Source organism: Argopecten irradians, chromosome 4, assembly GCF_041381155.1.
Source record: "Argopecten irradians isolate NY chromosome 4, Ai_NY, whole genome shotgun sequence".
In the NCBI taxonomy this organism is placed as follows: domain Eukaryota; kingdom Metazoa; phylum Mollusca; class Bivalvia; order Pectinida; family Pectinidae; genus Argopecten; species Argopecten irradians.
The window spans coordinates 34,505,887-34,532,584 of NC_091137.1; the positions used below are offsets into that span (position 1 = coordinate 34,505,887).

A 26,698-nucleotide genomic window follows, 5' to 3' on the forward strand; every position below is an offset into this window, starting at 1 on the left:
TACTGTAAGAATGATATCATTAGTTTCAGACAAAATTTGCCATACTCCAATGTCACTTGTCAGGGATCGGCATACAAGAAGTCCGACCACAATGTGTAATGGCAGACAGCGAGCAAGTCAATCTCTCCCTGAATGATAGAGCTCCCGATACGACTGACAACATTAAATTAACTGCAGTGTCACTGTAGTGAGTGAGTTCGTACTGTACTACGGTAGATACATATAAATCTAATCCCGTACTCGACCATATAAGCGAAGTAGAAGTGCCCTGTCGAAGCACACCTGCCGAAAGCCTCAGCACGCAAACATTAGACATGGCGGACCAAAAAGTTTCCGGTACTCTTTTACACTATGGAGACTTCATCGTCATTATTGGCTACTTTGTATTTATCCTCTTCGTTGGCTTGTGGGTAAGTTTTGATATTCACTGTGTACACATACTTAGATCGATCTAGAGACCCGCATTTTAACCCCCTGTGTATGTGTTAAATACGAATACATTTACTGGGTATTGACCGGCAGTGTAAGCTGTTATGGACTTTCCTTATTCAGTGTTTAATGTTCGGTGAATGACCATTTGTAACCTATGAACTGAATATTGACACGTGGATTGAAAGACCGCTATCTTTACAAACACGACCATAGAACGAATAATCTGCATGTAACCCTGCTTTCACTTCGTTCCTGATGACCCTCTGTCATTTCTAAATATTCTGTCCTTAGTCCAGAGTTATACGTCACCGTGGTTAACATGAACCCTCCCCTTCTCCAGTATATGTGTTTAGGACCATTTAAAGACTATGTAAATTCCAATCTTTCTTTTCATGAATGGAGCTTGATTTTATCGTGAAAATCCATCAGCCGTGAAGTTTCATGCTCCAAATGTAGTTCACTTATTTCTCTTTCTTTCAATACAGTATCTTAGCTAGCGAAACATTTTAACATGTACTAAAATCAAAGGGAATATCAGAAACTAAATACGATTTTAGACTAACGGGTCGTTTAAAATCTACTCTAGTGTTTCGTTTATTTTCTCTCCAGATGACTTGTTTTCGCGTTAGTATTTTGAAAATACATTCAAATTGACATCTGTTTGTTCTATATGTAAAGTGTCAATTACTGATTCCAATGAACGTGTTTAATAAAAAGAAATAAAAAAAAAAATAAAAAGCCTAATCATTGCCTTACTATTGGTTGGTCGTAATCACTAACTTCAGGCGACAATATATATTTCCCGAGGACTGAGAAACGAACTGGACTGGTCTACCGTAGCCTTTATTAAAAGATTGGAATGCATTCGAGTTAATTAAGGTAAAGGACTACTTTGTTTCATGGCATTTTAACAACCATAGTCATTTAGGAACGTATTGGAAGGTGATAAAAAACCGGAGTACCCGGCGAAAACCACCGTCCCACGCTCAGTGCCTGGCAACTGCCCCACCTTAACTGTATTGCCACCGCGGTCATTCGACGAACATTTTTAACGAGTTGTAGTTCACAAGGGTAAAACTATTCATACACATCAAATGTTTTCACATAATTCTTTGTGTGCAAACGTATGAAGACATACAGATATCATCTACGACTATTTTCGCCAATAAAGACATACAGATATCATCTACGACTATTTTCGCCAATAAATATCTTATCAGTTAATATATGAACACTCATGTTCTAGATTCCATCAATGTGGGTATAAATATTCATAGCGATTGATGACAAATGTTATTGCTTCTCGCCCGTTTTGTCACGATATTCTACCATTAGAGTACACACTGTTTATTTGGGTAACAAAGCTGTTATTACATGACTATTCGTAGTACATTAACTGACTAAAATCTGGAGATATATTATTTGTAGCTTTATATTGGATTTATCAAAATTCCGAAACATGAGTCGCTTTTAAGAAATTGTTATATAAACAAGTTGATACGAATGTCAATGATAAGTTTGCTCTATCACAAAAGGATAGCAAAAATAATAGGAAAAAATAGGAAAATATATCGCCGATGCATCAACCTAAATACGATACTGAATAATCTTGGCAGCATGCTTCAGTTAGATAGCACTATAGGAAGGACAAGAGTTATACTATTACAGATGTACAGGGTACACAACACGAACATACCGCAGTCTCCCAAAACACACACTTTATACACACAACACGAACATACCGCAGTCTCCCAAAACACACACTTTATACACACAACACGAACATACCGCAGTCTCCCAAAACACACACTTTATACACACAACACATTTCATACATGGGGGACTGTCCTGAAATCGTCATGGTAGTTAATAGGACGTTGAATCCACCTTCGTAGGTTCGCAGGAGTTGGGACGAGGTCATGCAGTGGTCTCAAAACTCCTGGGTGCTATCCCACTTAAGCTTCTTTCCTGCTCTGTGTGTCCAAGATCCTTGACTGCCAATCTCTACTGCTACTGTATTTATGATATTTTGCACCTTGCGGCTGATATCCTGTTGCCCCAGTTGGTCTACTTCTCTCCATCTAGTGCTAGTCCTTTGTGCGCTGGTGCAAATAGCTTTTGAAATAAAACTACAGACATTGAACACCCCGCCGGGATCAAATTCTTGATTCTTCTTTCTAGTAGATGTTCACTTTTTTCAATCTTCTCTTGTGATCGTGTTGCAGGACGTATGAATGATTCCATTCCAAATTTCGGAGCACGTTAATTTTTAACCCACACTATGACAATAGAAAAACAAATCGGAGAAAAACAGATCTTTACAATTTTTCTCGTTTGAGCAATCTCTTCACATAAGGTTTTGAATTTCACTATATTGGAAATTTATACATTAACTCTACTCATTATTAAGTTTCCTCTTCATAGGCATAATATTTATTATCTTTGGGTGTGGGGGAGAGGTGTAAACGCTCTATTGCTCAAATGGGAGGGTTCCTCTCACTCTAGATCTACAATATAAAATTCATTTTGATTAATGAAAGGCTTACCCCATTCATCAAATACGGAAAAAATTATGAATGAATGAATGAATGAATGTAAGTGTACATAAGTAGGTTTCATAAACATAGATATGTTAGGTTTGAGAGTAGTTAGAGAGGAAGAATAGAATGAAACTAATGTATTAAATTTAAGCCTAAGGATGTTTAGATCGGGATGAAAAATATGTGTGACATGCGAGAGCCTCCTCTGTGAGGGAACATTATTTATATATAAAGGCTGACCCCAAGGCCCCAACCTTGGCAGCCTTCAACTTATAGAGACATTTCTGGGGAATAATGAATGTGTTTTTTTCCCTAAAAAATAAGTGAAAAAAACTTTATTTATATGTGTGGTATCATATTAATTTGCCAGTCGTGTCCTTCTAAACCCTTGGAAACCCAGTGTCTAAACTCCATTACGCTCTGTAGGCTGATTAACGTGGCTTACCGACGATGATCATTCTACCGTCGGATCTTTTCTTTGCCTTCCTAGTTTCTTTGATAAGTTGGCATATTATTCATGTAGTATTTTTGTTTGTATTCTTGTACTTAATCACTATCCATAAAATTAAGCCGTGAGATTTTCTGGAGTCGTATATTCTCATACTTCTCATGATTATCCCGTGGTTGCAAGGGAAAGACTACTTTTAGTACATGTATTTAAGCTTACATGAGTCAGTCAAGTAAATATATTCATTTTACCCCGAGTGAAATCTTTTGGCTAGGAAATTGATGTGCAGATCACTCAACATTTCTTCAATTGATTTTTATTGCTGATACGGTAATATTGGGGTATTCAATTGGGAATACAAGGTATGAGAGAAATAATTACTCGCTCCTTCCTTGCAGTCACAATCCTCAGGCTAAGATTCTGGCAAACACCAAGTTAATCTCGTGTATTATGATTAACCGTTTGGAATTTCTCACCGTTCCTGAATGTTTCTCCTTCCACACACTGACAATAATCTCGCAAAAACGTCGGGTTAAATTCTGCTATTTTTCTGACCTACTGATTCTTTTTGCACTCTATAATTGTTCAACCGTTTATATACGTAGTACAAGTTACGTAGATCCTAACGATGTAACTTGTGATATGCCTCTTACTCTTGTGACTGATTTCGCTGGAATCTGTTGGAAAGTATCTTTATGTTCCTCCAACTTAAAAATAACTCAATACAGAATAGACATTGAAATGGCCACCATAGGTGACATATATTTATTATCATGAAGAATTAAAACAATAACATTACGACATCAGAACAAATCGTTTTTCACTCAAAAAGTATTTTGAAACTACATTACCAAACATTATTACAATTAGCCCTAGTGGGGTTGTAAAAATCCGCCACACTGACAAACAAAAATAAATGATAAAGAGGGTGGCACGTGGGTGGGTTGCAAAATTGTCAATTTATATTAAAGGTGCTTACCCCATAAACCTCTTTTAAAGCTACCCAAGTTTTTTAAGATTCTTATAAAAAACATTATGATAACATGCCTACACGCAGGCAGTATAAAGCCTATATAGCTACCTAAACTTAATACTTAATGTTATATTTATAAGCATTCTTAAGTTTTCGTAAACATAAATGGAATCTGTTGGAAAGTATTTTTGCTCTTTCCGTATCTTCAAAATTTCCTTTCTACGTCTACTTCACTCCTTTTGTGGGCTACTTTTTATCCTACTAAATCAAACATCTTCGTCAGCACCTTTGCGCCATCCCTTTTGCTCTTTACATTTTCGGATATTATTCGCTCTATATAATCGGTCCAGGTCGCAGTCAAACATTTATATTGACGACCATTCAATGTTTGGGCTTACACGAGATGTAGACAGTAATTGCATCCTCTTAATGATTCCTCGTATACTTTGCAGTTTGCTTTATACTTTGTAGAGTCAATCTTCTCAAATTTATTTTTTGATCAATGACCCGATAGTCATCATGCTTCCTCCGTCGGCGTGCACCGTCCGCCATGCGTAAACTTTTCATTCAAACAACATTAACCGATAGGCCCAGGATGCTGATATTGACTGACTGACTGTAGCATGATGACATGAAAGGCTACCAATTTTGTTAAAACGAATGACATTGACATTCATTCAAGGTCGCGGGGGTCAAAAAGGCTATATATCAAGAGATAAATATAATTCATATTGGACCTGTAGTATGTTTGAAGTTTGCATGAAGAGCTACAATGTTTGTTAAAATGAATGATATTGATCTACTTTTACGCTTACAGTCATCAAAACATCATATATTTACAACCCAACTGAAGTGTATCTGGTTTACACTGCCTTAGCTGTTTGTCAAAGAAAATGTGATTATTTTAAGCCTATTTGATTCCTCTGTATTGATCCAGAGATGTTTTGCTACAACTTTATACTTTGACTGTATGGTATCATGCCATTTGTCAAATGACCGTTAAGGCCCATGGGCCTCTTGTTGAAGTTATTAAAACGAGAACAATTATCACCGCCAACTAGTATCAAAGATATTTTTTAAATTCTCTCCGCAAAATTTAACAACTCTTCAATTTTTGCGGACCGTCTGCATACTACATGTATATGGCATAATATCGCATAATATCGAACATGACTTTTGATTGTTTAATGTTTGCATTTTGACACATAATTCTATTGTCGATGGATTTATTGCAATATATTATATTGTAGCCATAGATTGTTAAGAATGCTACATTTTGTGGATATTTGTTTTCTGTGGTAGACTTTTGTGGATATTTGTTTTCTGTTGTAGACTGCGTTTGTGAATATTTGTTTTCTGTTGTAGACTGCGTTTGTGAATATTTGTTTTCTACTGTAGGCGTCTTTTGTGGATATTTGGTTTCTGTTTTAGATTTTTTGTGGATATTTGCTTTTTGTTGTGGGCTTCTTTTGTGGATATTTGTTTTCTATTGTAGATTTTTTGTGGATATTTGTTTTCTGTTGTAGACTTTTGTGGATATATATTTACTTTCTGTTGTAGACTTCCAGACAGAACCGCGGCAGTGCAGGAGGGTACTTCCTGGCTGGGAGGAACATGCACTTCGTCTTGGTAAGCACACTCCGGCATTTACATAAGATTCATCATTGAATATAAATAAGAGAACATTTTCAATTATTTATTAAAATTAATACTCCTTCTTTTTATATTTAAAGATGCTCCACCGCTGACAAATGATATTTCTTCACTATCAAAAACACGAGCAGACGATTTAGTAGTTTTCTAAGTTATTTACTTTACACCATTTCCACAATTGAAAAGTTTGAGCTTCTTATTTTACTTCAAGTTAAAGTTACGAAAAATAATTAATTGCATCCCGAAAAAAATCCGTGGCACTATATCCTATATTGAATTAAGTACTGATTGCGCATGCACCAAAGGCAAAATAAATTATTTTATATCATTTTTTTTGTGTTATTAGACATATATATATATATACGATTTAACACCAATTATTGTTCAAATGATTAATATCATTTATGCTCTGTCGGCGGTGGAGCATCTTTAAACAAAATTTCATTAGTTATATTGACGTAATTTTTATACTCACGAATCCGGAAGAGCTTTTAATAGATTAGTTACCACTAATGGTTAACCATTTCCCAGAATAACAATATTTGAAATGCATAGGTTTTAATACAAAGTGCATGTACTTAACAAAGACAAGGTAAAGCAAGTTTAATACAAAGTTATATAAGAGCGCAAGTAATTTAGCAATACTGTCAATAATCATGATCTTTACAGTGAAATGAGAACACATAAGAATAAAGAGAAAAAACAAGCTGTGGTCTACAGTTTCATTTTATATTTTGCAGAAATATTTAATCATTATTAAGTGACTTCTTAAGATTCCTCAGACGTGTTTTCAGTTTTCATCTAAACACATATAAAGTATTGAACAACGTACTTATAAAAGTGAATACATACTGTGTTGTTGCAAATGATTACAAAGCACCATGCATATTTGTCCGTGCCTTTGAATTATTTTCATAGCTTAATATGTTACTGAAGAAAAATATGTCCATTTTTTTCGCCCAGCTATGGAATATATAACTTTAAAATTCAACAGCATTCGACCACATGCAAATGCTTACAACATATAGCAGGTATATGGCCCCTGCCGATGAATTAGGCACAAACTGGTGTTCAGAATTCCATTTCACTTCTATTCAAACTACAAAAAAGTTAATTCATGTTATTTTTTGTATTGTTACACTGCAGTCATACCTGACTCATGCAATAAAGTTAAGTTAGAAAATAACAAAGGATTTTTTTTTAATTCTCAAAAAGTAAAATGTCGCATGCATGTAGATTTTGCAAATTTCTAATTCAATAACATAGGCGGAAAAGTTTTTCCCCAAGACGGCTGCCTTGTCGGACATCTTTAATTTCGGACTGATTAGAAAAAAACATAATTACATTTGGTCAAGATCATCTCGGGATCTTTCAAGATAATTTCTAGATAAAGAAGATATATTTGAAATGTCTAAATGATACGGATGACATCAACGAAAGGTGGGCGATGACGTTCGATGAATACCAAATACTGATGCACAATTCGGACATCCTTAGTCTTCTTGTTAGATGACATATAGTTATTCAATAGTATGCCCGTAGTATTCAAAAACATGGTCATGAAATATTTGTATACACTTGGACAATTAACTTAGATCTAGAGTAGCTCCAAAATTACGGTATTTCATTAAAATTGATATACGTTGGTATTTAGAATCTTTGGCCAACATGGTGCTTATATTAGCAAAGTATGCATGCTAACAGCTGTGTAAATAGAAAATTGTATATGTAAACAATCGCTAACAGCTGTGTCCGTCAAATTAGGAAAATTTTATCACAAGTCAACGGTAGTATTTAAACATACATGTATTAGTCAGCAAAAGGTGAGGAAGGTTGTTGAAGTTTCTTTGTTGTATTTTTCTCTTGATACTTCGACTGTCCTCCACCACATAAACCTAACACATCCTTATAAAACCCTGGCTGTACAACGGACATGAACATAATCGATCCAAACCAAAAAATATAAATCACGTATGACGATGGGCCTTTTAGACCTATAAACCATATATCGTAAGATTGACACTTCAATCTTTGAAATGGTATTGTCATTGTTTTCAACGCGCACATTTACCACTTGCATGTTGAATAAACAATTGATTTGTTTGAACGACAAAGGCAATTTCTTAATCCAGAAATCGGAAGATGGAGAGGTTGCAAAGGAATGATAGAATATGTGCATTATGTAATATGGATATACATATGTAGGAGACGAAATCCGTTTTTGTTTATCTGTAAGAAAATTCATGTTAAACAGCTTATTCCATCCTATTATCACAAAAATCCAAGCATAGTAAAAATGGAAAGAAAGTTGAGAATTTTAATAAGAAGCATTATAATGATTGCAAACAAATACTATTTCTATACCATATATGTGTGCATCTCATGTACTTATATCATTTTTAGCTCACCTGGCCCGAAGGGCCGGTGAGCTTATGTCATGGCGCGGCGTCCGTCGTCCGTCGTCCGTCGGCGTCCGTCGGCGTCCGTCTGTCCGTCAACATTTCCTTTAAATCGCTACTAGTCCTAGAGTTCTGCATGGAATGTAACCAAATTTGGCCACAAACATCCTTGGGGGAAGGGGAACAGAACTTGTATAAATTTTGGCTCTGACCCCCCAGGGGCAGGAGGGGTGGGGCCCAATAGGGGAAATAGAGGTAAATCCTTTAAATCACTACTAGTCTGCATGGAATGTAACCAAATTTGGCCACAAACATCCTTGGGGGAATAAGAACAGAGTTTGTATAAATTTTGGCTCTGACCCCCCAGGGGCAGGAGGGGTGGGGCCCAATAGGGGAAATAGAGGTAAATCCTTTAAATCACTACTTGTCCTAGAGTTCTTCATGGAATGTAACCAAATTTGGCCACAAACATCCTTGGGGGAAGGGGAACAGAACTTGTATAAATTTTGGCTCTGACCCCCCGGGGGCAGGAGAGGCGGGGCCCAATAGGGGAAATAGAGGTAAATCCTATAAATCGCTATTAGTCATAGAGTTCTGCATGGATTGTAACCAAATTTGGCCACAAACATCCTTGGGAAAAGGGGAACAGAACTTGTGTAAATTTTGGCTCTGACCCCCCAGGGGCAGCAGGGGCGGGGCCCAATAGGGGAATTAGAGGTATATATTCTCATTCCTTCAGAAAAGAAACAATGAACCTGTATTCAGAACATTACTTGGCATTACAAACCAGGTGAGCGATACAGGCCCTCTGGGCCTCTTGTTATTTATATCCATGTTTATACCTCTATATACACGTGCCTGTCATGCACAAAAACGGTATTATACATTTGACCTCTTGTCACACAGTAACTGTGTCAGGGTGAATAAAAAAACCTTGAAAATCTTGAAATCTTAATTAATTACCCATCAGTAGATTTTCTAGACATTTCTAAAAAAGACTCTATCTCTCTGAAGCTATCTGAATTATGGTTTCTTCTCCCACTTTCAACTTTACCGATAGTGTATGTTGTTTCTTTTTTCACAGGTCGGGGCGTCCCTCTTCGCCAGTAACATAGGCAGTATACACTTCGTCGGACTGGCAGGTTCCGGGGCCGCATCAGGCATAGCAATTGGTCTATATGAACTTAATGTAGGTCATCTACAGATTAATACTTCAAAATAATATTTTCAATGTCATTTCAAGCCTAAGTCAAAGTGATTTAACAAATTACACATCACATTCATAGGTTAACATAAGACAATTTCACACGCAAGTTTACTCATTCTTGGTATAATACGAAAATAATGATAATAATAGTATAATACATGTACATAAAAACTGTGTAGTGGTTACATTTTGCGGATGGTTTATTTTCGGTATATGAACATTTTCACTGAATTCCGCGAATCCTAAGCACCAGCGAAATATTCAGAAATGTATTGACAGGGAACTATCGGTGTACTGCGATATATAACCGCCGTGAGTATGCGTGAGCTCGCGAATTTTAATCGTTATACAGTGCATTTCTGTACTTACAATGACATTACACTCAATAGGACATTAAACATACTGAAAATCAACTTTCCTTCGCGTGCGATTTACTTTCGGGATCCAAGTTTATCTTCGCAAATTGATATGTACATCATATTTATTGATACGAATTTGCATTCAATGTTTGATCTTATTAAACTTCGCGCACTTTTTTAGAAATGAAAATCGCGTAAGGACTATAGATGGTTTGGGCTCTTTTTTGGCCCCCAAATCGGTCAAATTTTCAAAACTGTTATTTAGTATTTAAACTATAGGATTCGACATATTTAATGCATTCCTAATTTAATTGTAAACATAGTTATCTAATTTTTGCAGTAACCACTCGAAATATGCATAAACTATGAAAATGTGGAAATTTTGACAATTTTGGTCAAGTTTTAGAAACCATAGAACGCATCCTTGAACAAGATTTATATTTCTCCTTAAGATGTATTGGAAATGCATACATGTTCTTAGTAAATATTCAGTTTGTTCAAGGATGCGCTCTATAATTTCATAGACAAAAAACAAATAAGCAAAAAATGACCAAAATAGTCCAAATTTCCATACTTTAATAATTTATGCGTATTTTGGATGGTTACCATGGCAAGTACAGCTGAAAAATTAGAAAACATTATGATAGTTTTATCAGATATTTTACTGAATATTTAGAATATATCAATTTAATCACTAGATAGCAGTTTTAAAAATCCCATGGATTTGGGGGCCAAAAATGGCCCAAACCATAGTTCTTTCATAGCCGCGAAAGTAAGTTGGTTTACACTAACCATCCAACAAACTCAGATCAGCTCCATTATATCTAATATACTATATTGATATTTACTGTATAATTATGTATTAATAGAATTATATATTATGAGTAGGGACCACCAAACTAAATGCTTTAACATAGACACACAGTATTTAATTTTTGTAATATCTTATTAAAACGGCTGAATATTAGTTAGCGATTGCGTTCTATGATTAAATTCTAGATTCTCAGATGACACCATCCTCAGTCCCAGGTGTTCGTCGAAGGAATACATTGCATTTCTGCAAATACGAAATCTAAGATGGTCGCTTTGACACCATATCTAATTAATTTCCTATATGACTTTTGCCAAGGTAGTCAGATGACTGTTAAGGCCCTTGTATTTATTCCATCGACAATAGTATGATACATATATATACTATATAACTATTTTACATCAAATTGCACATTTATCTTATTTTGATTAACTATTTAATTAATATTTATACTACATTAATTTAAGTTAAATGTTGTATATTTTCAGGCTCTGTACATCATGCTCCTCTTAGGATACATCTTTTTACCAGTTTACATAGCATCTGGAGTGAGTATTAAACTCAAAATTTTGTGAGAAACATCGAGCGTGGAACTTGATGTTGCGTTTACAAGTTTAACGCATTCACCCCTAAAGATTGTAGAGTTTCAGTGATGAATGAATTAAGTGTATGCTCAAGATAGACACCTTTTGATGGTAAACTTTATCTTAATGCTGTGACTACCTATGGTCTTTTAAGTGTGATAACGATAATGTTAGTAAGATCTTTGAACCCTAACCCATCATGGTCTACTGAGTTTGATAATGATAGTGTAAATAAGACCTAACTACTCTTCATGGTCTATTGATTTTGATGAAGTTAGTGTAAATAAGACCTTACAAACACAATCGTTAGGTAATATGAACATTTGTATCGTGACCACAACTGTTGGAAGATTATTCATCGACAGGTTTACACATTATGCATATGGCTTATTCTTTAATACATATTAGACCCTGTATAAGGATCCCATTCCACTTGAAAGAAGACACATTTCCTAATTTATATAGTTTGTGAAGTTATAAAATTTTAAAACATAAGAAAAAATCATAAAATAATTTCCTCTCAGAAATGGTGAACGTCATATTTATTAGATACGATATTTACCATTTACGATACAAAATTCCCAATTCAAAAGACTCCGGGACCTATTTTTCAATTATAGAATATGCCCTTGTTATTGTTAAAACCACCATTCCATGAAAATATGTCGGATACATTGTATAAAATGAATTATTAATTTTATGAGTCTTCGTCATTGGTGCTCAGACATGGGTATAAATTGCGTTGGAATTGCTATACAATATTCTATACATGTATACTGTTCCAAAATCCAAGCTCAACGACACAATGCTGTATAACATTGGAGCAAAAGCAACAAAATACATTCGCGTAATGTGGTTTTATTCTGTTCTTTATGCTAACAACGGTGATCAATGCATCGACTTCTTTGTCTTGTATACTACCTCCAGTTTCAAAATCCAATAGATTTTTAGGTCATCTAGTCAAGAACCAGAAGGCCCAGGGTAATAATATTGGGGCTGTAGCACGCTGGGATAAAGGACTACCAAGTTTGTTCAAATGAATGACCTTGACATTTATTCAAGGTCACAGGGATCAAATAGGCTAAAATCCTTTAAACAACTTCTTGTGAATAACTAAGAGGACTAAAGACATGATATTTGGCCTGTGACATGCTGAGAAGAATGGCTACCAAGTTTGTTCAAATGAATGACCTTGACCTTCATTCAATGTCAAAGGGGTCAATTAGGCGAAAATCTTTAAACGGTTTCTTGTGAATATCTAAAAGGCCTAGAGACCTGATATTTGTCATGTGACATGCTTGGATGAATGGTTATCAAGTTAGTTCAAATGAATGCCCTTGACCTTCATTTAAAGTCAAATGGGTAAAAAAGAATAGAAAATTTAAACAACTTCTAAAGAACTAGAAGACCCAGGGTACTGACATTCGGCCTGTAACATGCTGGGATGAAGGGTTTCCAAGTTTCTTCAAATTTATGACCTTACCTTCATTCAAGGTCACTAGGTCAAATAGGCTTAAATATTTGAATGACTTTTTCTCAAGAATGGAAAGACCCAGGATACTCATATTGGGCCTGTAGCATGCTGGGATGAAGGGCTACCAAGTTTGTTCAAAGAATGACCTTGACCTTCATTCAAGGTTACAGGGATAAAATAGGCTAAAATTCTTTAAAAGACTTCTTCTCAAGAACCAGAAGGGCCAGGATACTGGTATTGGGCCTGTGACCTGCTGAGAAGAAAGGCTTCCAAGTTTGTTCAAATGAATGACCTTGAATGCAGGGATAAAATAGGCTAAAATCCTTTAAAAGACTTTTTCTAAAGAGCCAGAAGGCCCAGGATACTGGTATTGGGCCTGTGACCTGCTGAGAAGAATGGCTTCCAAGTTTGGTCAAATGAATGACCTTGACCTTCATTCAAGGTCATAGGGATAAAATAGGCTAAAATCCTTTAAACAATTTCTTCTCAAGAACCAGAAGGCCCAGGATACTGGTATTGGGCCTGTGACGTGCTGAGAAGAATGACTTCCAAGTTTGTTCAAATGAATGACCTTGACTCTCATTTAAGGTCACAGGGGTAAAATAGGTTTAAATCTTTAAGCGACTTCTTGAGGATAACAAGGAGGCCTAGATACCTGATATTGGGCCTGTGGCATGCTGGGATGAAGAGCTACCAAGATTGTTCAAATGAATGACCTAAATTTTCATTCATGGTCACAGGGGCCAAAAAGGATAAAATCATTAAACGACTATGTTGTATTATGCTAATAGTCAGATGACATTTAAGGCCCATGGGCCTCTTTTTTCTTAATAATTATGTTGTTGCTGTTTTTTTAATTTCCAATATCCCTTGATATACACGTGTATGACTGACTAATATACACATGCTACAACTCGATATTTGCTTTTTTCTTAATTTTGCTATTGGTTTGCCCGTAAAATTATTTTTCAATGTCCCACTTTTTCTATCCTAGGTTTATACAATGCCCGAATACCTGAAGTGTAGGTTCGGTGGACAAAGGATCCAAATTTCATTGGCAGTACTGGCTTTACTGGTGTACATATTCACAAAAATATCAGTACGTATGTCAAAATGTCAATCTATTTTCTTAATTTACAAATAATAACATATTTACCAAAATATCAGAATGTATAATGCATTTATTAAAATCAAATTTATTTTCATTATAGTTCAACTTCTTGAGCATCACTTGTTACAAACTAATTTCTGGCACTGTCAAAATATTTATATAACATCATAAACTGTAGAGCTGGTAATTTTTGTGATGATGTTATATTTTCGCAATGTGCAGGACATTCATCCTCGGAAACCAAAGTATTCAAACTCCACTAAGCTCCGTTTATCAGACCACAACTTAGAGTAGGCTGATTACGTGGGTAACCGACGAAGCAGGACTTAAACCTTGTCGCAAACATGTTAACCATGCAAAATAGCACACTGGTAAATCATTTCATCTTATTGTAGAAAGTTAAAATCATGATTTTTTTTACCTGCAAAAATAACAACGGCTATACTATAGTTTTGTTTAGTTTTGATTTTGAGTCATATGATTATCTTCAATCATCAAGAATGATTTTACTTCTGGTCCAGTCAACAATATCTTTGTTTTTTTTAAGGCTGACCTGTATGCGGGTGCTATCTTTATCGAACAGTCACTTAAATGGGACATCTACTGGTCCATCATGCTTCTGTTGGGTGTGGCTGCCATATTTACAATTACAGGTGAGCGGTGATTTGGTTCGTGTCATCCGATGTCAGGCCAATGATTTCATCCTTATGTCATAACACATATATTCGGTCAAAAAATATGATTACATTACATTCAAACCTGCTATAAATGATACATCTATATAAAGGACATCTGACTATAAAGGACAGAGTTATTTACCCCCATTTGTTATAAAGGATACCTGTTTATAACAAACGGGTATATCATCCCTTAGTTGTTGCAATTATCTATATACTTGACCTCTATATAAAGGACACATGTTTATAAAGAATGGGCATATCTTCTCTTATTTGTTACAATTATCGATATAATTGACTATATGAAGAACACCCGTTTAAAAATATTTGTTATGTCCTTCTGGTGTATACTTGACTGTATGTGTGTTCAACGTTATAGTGTAAAATATGATCCATTGTTAGAGTGATTTTGTTATTGGAGGCTATGCTGTGAAAGTAATATATCTGCTTGGATTTTAGGAGGGCTAACTGCTGTTATATGGACGGACTTCGTTCAGACTATCATCATGATCATCGGAGCGACAGTGTTAATGGTTCTCAGTAAGTATTCAAGTGCCTGTACCAAGACCAACTAGTATTAAATCGTATATGAGGTCATTTTTGCAGGATATTTTCGCGATTTTGCTGGATCCGAAAATTGAATACTCAAAATAATAGGTGTTGGATAAATCCTTACACTCTTTGAGTCTGGGCGCGTGATTTAGATTTATTTATTTTTTTAATTTTTTTTTGCTTCAGTCGAATTCGCTTTTTTTCGTCATCTGTGGAAATAACATTCTATAACGGTATTTCGATGACAGTTATTGATTTTGTGTAATAGGGATTGTAACATTACGATATACACATCATTTTTTTCTTAATTTACAAATATCAACCTAAGATACCAGAAAAATAAAGTACAACAATATTCATAGATCTATCGTGAAATTTTAGAAATGAACAATTTATAATTTGAAGGCAATTACACGAAATTGTATGTTACTAAACATTTTAGGTTTTATTGAGGTTGGTGGATTCGACGGTATGGTCGAAAAGTATCCCCACGCGATGTCTAACAATACCTTACACTCCAACTCCACTAACAGCACGTGTGGAAAACCTCGCGATGACTACATGAATCTGTTCCGGAGTCCGACCACTGGAGATCTCCCTTGGCCAGGGGTGATCGGTCTGTCTATCAACTCCATATGGTACTGGTGTTCTGATCAGGTACAGTATTCAAGAATCAATAATCACAATCAATACAAACCTATAAACGAAACAAAAACTATACCTTACGCTATGTAGTTAACTATACTTTTTTGGAAGAAAAAACGTCCGTTTTATAGATAACAATATACCTGCAGCATGAATCTTGGAACTAAATACATTGTGAGTGATGTCTTTTTGACATTGCTGGAGACATTAAGCTGTCATTGGTTGGACAGATCATGTTTATTCCCAGCTGTGATATTTATGTATTTTATATGAGTATACTATCAAATACTGTTGTTGAACAATTTATTTTGTTGCATAATAAAGTACATTTTTTGTACATGTAATAAAGTACCACAGTTTGTCAGTTTTTTTTTATTAAAAACTCTTGAACAGAGGTTTTTTACTCTGTCTACCATCCACTATTTCAAGAACAAGTATCAGATTTGGTCGCCTTCCATTATCCATTGAACCACAGGAGTTTGACGTTCTGTCAATAATATATGGTATACATATATAAAAAATACCCATATATACTGTATAAAGTGTTTTTGTATGTAGTATATAGGGGTATTTTTTTTATATATTTATACTATATATTATTGAAATAACGTCAAACTCCTGTGATTGAAAGATTTTCATTATATAGTGTCTTGTTTGTAACAATCCAATTCTTCAAATTGTTTTATCTTATTTTCTAAAACCTATTGGTTTGAATAAATGATGAAGCAGACCAAATTACATTCTGTAAATATGAGTTCATAAAATATGTAGATTAACAAATTTGATAAAGCAATATCCATTTTCAGGTAATTGTACAAAGAGCGCTAGCTGCTAAGTCATTTGACCACGCCAAAGCCGGGACCATATTCTGTGGATTCCTGAAGATTCTACCACTATTTCTATTTGTATTCCCTGGAATGATTGCTCGAATCCTTTTCCCAGGTAGGTATCAAAGACATTTTGTGGTGTCTGTCGCGTTGTGTAACCGATACTTATACTGTAGTGGTATTACAATGGTTATAAATTTAATTTCTACATGAATAAGAAAAAGAATCTTGGATGCGTTCGCTCATAGAAAATTTGTAGTTATTGGGAATTTTCGAAACCAGTAATTAGGAACTATTTAAAAAGACAAGTGCGTTATAAGCATTTTGATAAATATCTTAAAACTGCTTTTAACTTGATATTCTGCTGTGAGTTTCCGGATGATAGCTATCACATAACATAATCATCCTTGAAATATACACAGGCGATATATTTTCAGGTAAATTTGACCTTAAGAATATCATCTGAAATTGACCTGGAGATATTGTGCCTGTGTAATATTATCACAGAAAGTAGAAAAGTACAGCAATACAGGTGTTCATACAAAATGTTAAACGATGTCATAAACATGTCGTTGAATGTTGATACTAACAACAAGACCGATGGACTATTTTATCATTGCGTTTCCCTGTTTATCAAAAAAGGTCATGGTCATCGCCGATGACCTTTACGTCAACCCTTATCCCTGGAGGACCACCTTCGGAATAACTTATACGATTTGTGCAGTCAAAAATGATTATTCAGTTCAGAGAAGAATGGTTTTGTAGTATATTTAGGTGGTAAATTAAGCATAGTGGCGAAATATGGTCTATAGTACAGGGACATTAAAAAATATACCAAATATTTATTACATTTTTCGCAGTGAAATATAAGGTTTTACGATGACATAAAAACGATATACTTCACTTCTGTGATATTTTGACCAATCGGAATACAGAATTGACAGTGAAAATATTATTTTGATCGCTACCTCATCAGTTTGTGCGCGAAATTAACGTCATATTTTTTGTGTAGAAATATGACGTTATGTTCTCAAAAATACGACGTAACGATTGCAGAGGCATAAATCTCTGTAAAATACAATGGCAAGGTAACCTTTTAACTAGTAGTGATGGTTTTCTGTAAATGGAAGTGCTATTTCATCTCGTGAGGTGGAAACTTCGATATTCTTCACTCTTGCTTCGCACACGAGTGAAAAATATAAAAGTTTCCATCTCACGATATGAAATGCAAATAGTATTCATCAAGAAACAAGGAATATCCTATTTAAATTTATGTTTAGTATGATTAGAAGTGCTGCACCGCCTCAACTAATGGTAATATTTGTATATTATAAACAGGAGCAGACGAATTAATATATTTCTTTAATTAAAAATTCTTATTTTCTTTTCAAAGGATTCGTCTTTAGGTCAAGATTTAACAGATTCCATTTAACCCAATTCATCGTATAATTGCTATGAGCCATTGGCTTACACGTTCCAGTCATTTCATTACTAAATGATAACAATCCATCATTAAATTGGTGCAATTGTTTTGATTTTGTTTGGCCTGATGGATTTGAAATCCTATTAATAGCTAGGATCATTTATGACTGCGCGTGTATGCAATGTGTTGCATCTTTTAATGTTTAAAGGGGGCGAGCTGCTGTGGTATATGTCCTTTTTATAGTCCAATCTCTGTGAAGCATACGGCCAAAAACACCAAATAGTGGTGTAGGAAAATGAAACGTACAGGGGAAGGGGGGGGGGGGGGGGCAAAGGTCCTCAATATTTTGTAAACCCACCGTCCCCGCCCCGCACCGACAGGAAATATTCTTTATATACTTTACTTTGATATATTACATATAATCCTTATACACATCTATAGACAGTGGCGTCGCTAACAGGAAATTATTGAATACGTAAATAAGCGTGCGAGATTTTTGATGTTTGGGGGTCCGGGGGTCTCCCCCGAGAAAAATAGTACAATTTAGAATGACTGAGATGAGGTTCAAACCTTTAATAATGAAAATTCAATACACACGAACTGGACTAAACATCAAGGGATAATACTATTTCAAAAAATGTCTCTTAAAAGATTAATTTGTTTATATGTCTTAGCAAGACAATTAATTCATTATTATTTTGAGTTACACAATAATGTGTCGATGGTGTGAATCCGGTATGTTCAGGTCAAGCAGGGTTGCATAATGGTATGACGACATTCACAATTATCGTTTCTAATTGCAGGTAACTTTAAATGGAAAACAATACCGTGTTATGAATGCTTTAAAATCATCAAAATGCATAGTAAACTCATCTAAGCCATTATAAATCGTAATAATATTCCCGGGGGAGACCCCTAGACCCCAAAAACACCGAAATCTCGCGCCTTCGACGCTCTCAAATTCATCACAATGCATCGTAAAACTCATTTCAGCCATTCTAAATACAGTGTAGTAATGTTTTTTCCCTGGAAGACCTTCGGACCACCCAAACGCCAAAATCTCGCTCCTTCGGTGCTTGCAAATTCATCAAAATGCATCGTAAAACTCATCTCAGCCATTCTAAATCGTAATATTTTTCCCAGGAGAGACCCCGGATCCGCCAAATACCGAAATCTCACGTCTTCGGCTTTCGCAAAACCATCAAAATACATAGTAAAAATCATCTCAGTCATTCTAAATCATAAAATCATACTATTTTTTTTTCTGGGGGAGACCCCGGACCCCCAAACATCCAAAATATCGCACGCTAATTTACTTACCTATTCATTAATTTCCTGTAAGCGACGCCACTGTCTATAGAGGATAGAGTGTATAAGGATTATATGTAATGATATATGTAAAAAAAGTATATTAAATATATCTCATGTGGGTGCGGGGCGGGAGGGGGGGGGGGGGGGGGGGTGGTTTTACAAAATATCGAGGACCTTTGCCCCCCCCCCCCAGTAAGTTTCATCTTCCTACGCCACTGTATACGATTATACATGTATAAATACACTGTAGTGACCGATGATACAGTGAAGATTTATACCCAATTTAACAATACATCTTGTTTTCAAGAAACATTTGATTTAAAAAGAAAATCAAGCATCGTGCATTTTTGTTGACAGATACAGTCGCATGCTCTGATGCCGACACCTGTATGGAAGTGTGTGGCAGTACAACAGGTTGCAGCAACATAGCCTACCCCTCACTCGTCATCAATCTCATGCCCCCAGGTAATACACAAATACCCTCACATTCCGTACGCTATTAACCACCTCCTGTCCACAAGTAACACACTATTGTGCTTTCCTTACTATAAACTTGGTATCTCTAATATCACCTTTGTGTCTCCCGTATGATATGAATGGTGTTCTACACATACTGAACATATCGTGTATGCATTCCTTACGATTAAGTGTTGCTTTTCATATGCGTATTTCAACATTGCTTTCTTTTTGTCCTTCAATGCTTAAGAATGGTTTTTAAATTTCGCCGGTCAAAATTTTCGCGGTTTACTGTGTGGAACTTATTCGCAGGATGATATTTTCGAGATTTCCCGTTACATTGCTATAATCGTGAAAAAATAAATGGTTGAATTATATAGAAAGTCTATACCTTTAAAGCCAAATCGCAAACATTGCATTCAAAATTGCTAGAATTTGATTTTCTCGTTTTTATAACAAATCGCGAAAATTTTGACTCGTGAAAATAACCGGCTATATGATATTATTCACATAGTAGTAAGCTAAGTGTGCGAGTAATCTTTGTTTTTTTTTTTTTTATCTAACTTCACATTTAAAAAGGAACATGTATAAAGTAGAATGTGGCTATGATCTATAGAGGTATTTTTGTACGATATACACTTTTGTTTTGATAAACATGAAGAAGAGAAGAAAGAAGAAACCAAAACAAACGTAATAAAACAATTGCACCTGAGATTCGACCTTCACCTACCTCTGATCTTGACCTTTACCTACAGGAGCACGCGGGATGATGTTGGCTGTGATGTTGGCCGGATTGATGTCCTCTCTGACCTCCATCTTTAACAGTAGTAGTACTATCTTCGCTATGGACGTTTGGACGAAGATCAGAAAATCTGCATCAGAACTCGAGATCATGATTGTTGGAAGGTTAGAGAAATAAATCATCATTCACTTATTAAAATGTTTCATTTATTAACAAGATATGAATTTTATCGAAACTAAAAACGCCAAATAACCATCTTGGTCTGATTTTAAACTAGGGATTGCACTGCTGCAATGGTATCAAATAGTAAAATTATTTTTGATTTTCACTTAAATCCGATTGTAACATATAAAGAGCTGGGCATCATATAGATGTTAAAAGCCCAGGGTACTGCAAAGCATATTTTATCTGTTTATCTTTTGATTGCTGTACTTTTGATTTCTATATCACTTTTTAAGTTCCTTTGTCTTTTTCCATATACCATTCTCCAATTTCCACCGATTACTATCACTGTCGTTGTATCCATGACTGGACTGTCATAGCAAAAATTAAGGTACTGTTTACAATAACAGATAAGGCAGATAGTTCGGTCGTTTGATCTGCTTCGAAAGAGTCGAATAACAGTACACAGTATATCTTTGAAGTTGGGCACCACTCTCGTTAAACCTTCAAATAAAGTCTATGTAGCTAGCCCTGCGATAGGTCATGGATTTTGTTTCGCTTGAACTGCCTCCAGTTTTGCTATGATTTAGTCCAGTGGTAGATATATAACAATAGGTATATCACGTTTTCTTGTTTAAAAACTTCTGTTGATTTCGTTGCTATGAAACCTATAATATAAAAGCATGAACAACGAAACTGGTTCTTAATGTTGCAAAAATACGAATATCTATATCCAAAAAATATTTTCAAATCTCGAAACCACGAAACAATGTGCCCACCAAAATGTCATGTGATGCAGTATGCACTTCTCTACTACAGGGTGTCCGTACTGCTACTGGTGGTTATAAGTATCATATGGGTCCCCGTTATACGGGCGTCTGAGGGGAGTGAACTCTTTGTCTACATACAGGAGGTCTCCAGCTTTACCCAGCCACCAATCTGTTGCATCTTTCTTCTCGGTCTCTTCTGGCCACGTCTCAACGAGAAGGTAATTATAGAGACATAGTAACCATGGTTACCTGATAGAACATTAATAAAATCTGTTACCTGTAAGTGATCGAGATCGGGTTATCTCACTCGAGGGCTAAGATTTTGTAATATAATCCCAACCGAGGCGTTAGCCGAGGTTGGGATGTTACAAAATCTTAGCCCGAGACTGAGATAACCCGATCTCGATCACTTAAAGGTAATAGATTTTTTTTCTCGCGCCTCTAAGATATAACAAAACCCATCTATATACGCGTTCAGAGTGTAAAACTATCCCGTCTTGGGCCTCCTGGTTCAAAGCCGATTAACCATTTCATCTGCGCTTCGATTTCAGTCATTCCGCATTAAACTATAGTTCGGTTATATAAAAGAGAAAACGATGATCAATCGGTACATACTGTTTTCATGATTAAAAGCAACAACCAAACAATGCATGGTAAATGACTGAATGCATATATTTCTAATAATATTGATTATCTGACGCTTGTGACGTCACCGGTTTGAAAGTTTGACGTCACATGCGCGGACTGTTACATGAATGGCGTAAAATTCCGCCAAAATTCGCGTAAAGGTACCAGACAGATCGGACGAGATAGAAAAATCTAGCACCGGGTATCAAGTGAGATTTCCCTGTCCGAGGTGCGAGAAAAGTGTGTCTTGGTTGTACAAAACAGAAAATATGTGCTTAACCCCCCTCAATGGTGTGTAACTCCGTTTACGTTAAAGTAACATAAAAAACACTTTATATGGCAGAAATTTGCAGTTATTTCTGTTAATGCGGCCTTTGTGATGCATTTTGTATGGTAATAAATATAGTTTGCAAAACTTTTGGATTGCTTTTAGAAATCGCATATGATGTGAACAACAAAATGTCAGCTAAAATGACCATGCCATACGTCATCCGAACACAATTCAAAAGAAATAAGATTAAAGTTATTATATTGCAAACATGATTTTTTTTTGCTTGCAGGGTGCATTTTTCGGTCTCCTTGTCGGCATGTTGATGGGGATGGTACGATTTATTGTACAATACTCCTACACTACGCCGAAATGTGGTGACACTGGACCGGATCCTCGCCCAGGTGTCATCAAGGACTTCCACTACCTCTACTTCTCCTGCTTCCTGTTCCTTCTCACCGGATTTACTGCTATCGTCATGAGTTTACTCACAAAGCCTATACCCCGTCAGTGTGTAAGTATTGCCATACACATACTGGATTGATTCAGGTATCCACATATCACACAGACAAAGTGTCTTCAAGTCAACTCGACATGAAATGAGAAACTGAAATTCGCCTAACATGACCTTACATTAAAGTCAGTTTCACATGAAAATTTTCAGGTCTATTCCAATTGAAATTGACATGCATAAATAAGGTAAAAATTTGGTAAATTTTAATTTACTTTTAGGTCGAAATATGATCATAAATTGACTTTTCGGGTTGAATTTACTTGAAAGACATTTTGATCGTCAGTATAGGTAAATCAATGCTCCAAAAATTGATATTTCATTATAATTTACTTTACTTCACCGTCCTGAAATCAATATCGGTCTTGATATTTATTTGAATACACGAAGTCTTTTTCGAGATAATCAAATATGACATCGAAACCACTGGATTCAGTGGTGCAGAACACAAATTAAACGTTAAAGAAACACGTATACTTAAATTTATATACATCAATTTTAGATAATTTAAGTTTTGATTTTCGATATGCACAATTAATTTCTTCGTGCAAGAAAAGAATCGAAATGTTTGAGTTATGTGTTTCTTGTTGTTTATAACTGATAATATTTGTTAAAGCTTCATCGTTTGACCTTCTGGACAAGGCACAGCAAGGAAAAACGTCTAGACATCGGTGTATGGGAGCAGCAACAAGATAAAAAAAACAAACATTCCGTCGACGAGAACGGCACCAATATCCATTCCGAGTCCTTTGACATGATGGTAGAGCAGAAAATACAAAATGGCGACATGTCGGAAGAATCGCATAAGCTAAATAATGAGTCACAGAAAATTGACGAAGAATCACAACGACTTCAAGACGAATCACACAAACTTGACGACGATTCACAATATCTGGATGATGATTCCCAAAAAGTTGAAAAGATTACTGGTTTGTATATATTAATCGATTTTCACAATGGTTTTAATCAAGTTTTTTTGTAAAAGAACGATGATGTGTGTATAATCCATCAAGTTCTTTATATATTTCATTTGGACGTTGCAAAAAGCAATCTAATATTGTGGTCATCGTCGGAGGCCAATACCCGAATATCGAACTTCTCTCTATCAAGGTAACTCCGAATAACGAACTTCTCTCTATAAAGGTAACTCCGAATATTGAAGTTATCTTTATAAATGTAATTCCGAATATCGAACTTCTCTCTATCAGGGTAACTCCGAATATCGAACTTCTTTTTATCATGGTAACTCCGAATATTTGAGCACTCTCTATCAAGGTATCCCGAATAACGAACTTCTCTTAATCAAATTAACTGCGAATATCTAACTTTTCTCTATCAAGGTAACCCCAATATCGAACTTCTCTTTACCAAGGTAACTCCTATTAACGAACTTCTCTTTACCAAGGTAACTCTGAATATCGAACTTCTCTCTATCAAGGTAACTCCGAATATTGAAGTTCTCATTATCAAAGTAACCCCAAATATCGAACTTCTCTCTATCAAGGTATCCCGAATAACGAACTTCTCTTAATCAAATTAACTGCAAATATCGAACTTTTCTCTATCAAGGTAACTCCGAATATCGAACTTCTCTCTATCAAGGTAACTCGAATAACGAACTTCCCTCTATCAAGGTATCTCCGAATAACGAACTTCTCTCTATCAAGGTTACTCCGAATAACGAACTTCTCTCTATCAAGGTAGCTCCGAATAACGAACTTCCCTCTATCAAGGTATCTCCGAATAACGAACTTCTCTCTATCAAGGTAACTCCGAATAACGAACTTCTTCTATCAAGGTCACACCTAATATCGAACTTCTATTTATCATGGTTATTCAGAATATTGAAGTTCTCTTTATCAAAGTTATTCTGAAAAACGAATTTCTCTTAATCAAATTAATTGCAAATATCGAACTTTTCTCCATCAAGGTAACTCCGAATAACGAAATTGTCTCTATCAAGGTAACTTCGAATAACGAACTTCTCTTTGCAGGTGGCAATCAGTGTGTCCGGTTGGCGCGCCACGTTGTGAATTGGGTTTGTGGAACCGATCGTAATATCACACAGCTATCGTCACATCAGATACAGCGTAAAGAGATGTTGTCTGTCGAGGAAAATCGACGATGGAAACTTACGTCCAATATACTGTCTGTTATCCTGATGCTAGTTGTATTGGTTTTCTTCATCTACTTTGCTTAAATTAAACATTATTTCCGCTAAATACATGTACTTCAGAACGTGGGAGCTGGATGTTTTTAATTCTTCAGAGAAAAGAATGTATGAGCAGCAATATAATATAAAAAATAGTTGTTCTTAAATGTTATAACTCATCTGACCCGAATGGTTAGAATGGTGTATTCTCATCGTCGTTTGCCGTATCTTCGGATGTCGTCTATAAAATTATCTAATTCAAGACATATTCATCCTAGACCCCAATTTATCTTTTTCCTGTGTGAAGGAAGGATTCATAAGTTAGATCTACGTCATTGGTGAAGCACTATTGTCAGATTGTGGAGAATTATCTAGTACGACATTTTCCCTGAAACATTCAGGGGACCGCATTGAACTATAGGATATTGTAGCGAAGTTGCATTGAGGAATGGTAATAATATATCAAATACCAGTGGGACAATGCTTCAAAAATGAATTTTGCTGAAATCTTAATTGTTTCTGTGATTTGTGACTAAATCTGATGAAAGAGGACAAAGACATGCTGGTAGATAATAGAAGATGGTATGACCCCCCCCCCCTCAGCTCAATTCGATTTGCTTTTAAGAAGAGAAATCTTAGTCAGAAGATCTTCCAGCATAAAGGACAAGCTTCCAGGAGTAGAAAAGCTACAACTCGATTGATCGGAATTTATATTCTAGAAGTAGAAGAGGGCAAATCTAGTTAGGCTCTGGTTACAGAAGAGAAAGTCTCAAAATTGGACTTCAAAAATCTGGCTTTTCGTGTGGACAAAATTTAGCGTGATACAATGATCGAATCATTTATAGGGAGCGACACAGATGGTCTACTTTAAGCTCAATCTCTGATTACTCTGATGAGCAGCGGAGTTTACGTAGATACATATCTTATAATTAGGTTGTATACAGTGGGAAAGTAAATGCACTTATCAAGTATTTTACACATTACTCCGGAATTTTTATAACAGGTAAAATATACGTGGACTCAAGTCTTTGATACTCTGATATTTATATTTTATTGTTGACATCATAGTTTAATTTGATAATGCCTTATATAATATGAAATCTATTGGCATAAATGTAATCTGTGCTTCATTCGCCAAGTATTAAGTCCGAACAAAGTAACCCTTAAGCAACTATTCATGTAGTCTTGGCATCTTGCTGTGATCTCACAAAGTACAGGGATTTATTCAGTGTCGGACGAAGAGGCGACCGACTGGCTACGGAACTTCTAGAGTGCAGGACATTTCATTGAATTCAACACAATGGAATTGCACTTCTTAACAAAGACTTGTGTGTGCAGAGAAACTGGTTAATCATTTTTCAGCCTGATACCTTTGTCATGCTTCGTAAAAAGCAACATACATATATACATATGTATTTGCATATTCCTATTTTACGTGTTAATAGCTACATTATAAAACATACAGAGCATCAACGAAGTCTTTGTGATAATGTTTGAGGCAACAGTATAGCTGTTTCTTTTTGCATAAATCCTGATCATGAATTCAGAAATAACCTCAATCAACAATGTTAACATAAGACAATT

At 35.5% G+C, this 26,698-nt stretch overlaps 1 protein-coding gene across 2 annotated transcripts; it reads left to right on the forward strand.

Annotated features, from left to right (window-relative positions):
- LOC138321425 (sodium/glucose cotransporter 4-like) lies at positions 1 to 26,587 on the forward strand. 2 transcript variants are annotated; one of them, XM_069265104.1, is made up of 15 exons: positions 1 to 410; positions 5,954 to 6,022; positions 9,530 to 9,634; positions 11,311 to 11,370; positions 13,875 to 13,979; positions 14,539 to 14,644; positions 15,128 to 15,208; positions 15,663 to 15,877; positions 16,672 to 16,807; positions 19,784 to 19,891; positions 20,638 to 20,788; positions 21,606 to 21,774; positions 22,744 to 22,965; positions 23,579 to 23,891; positions 24,957 to 26,587. In XM_069265104.1, the coding sequence occupies exons 1-15, from the start codon at positions 315 to 317 to the stop codon at positions 25,160 to 25,162; spliced, it is 2,142 nt and encodes a 713-aa protein (XP_069121205.1). In that variant the 5' UTR covers positions 1 to 314; the 3' UTR covers positions 25,163 to 26,587. The 2 variants fall into 2 exon arrangements, with proteins under 2 accessions (XP_069121205.1, XP_069121206.1); XM_069265105.1 differs by lacking the exons at positions 1 to 410; positions 5,954 to 6,022; positions 9,530 to 9,634; positions 11,311 to 11,370 and adding an exon at positions 14,214 to 14,362.
- Positions 26,588 to 26,698: the final 111 nt, after the last annotated feature.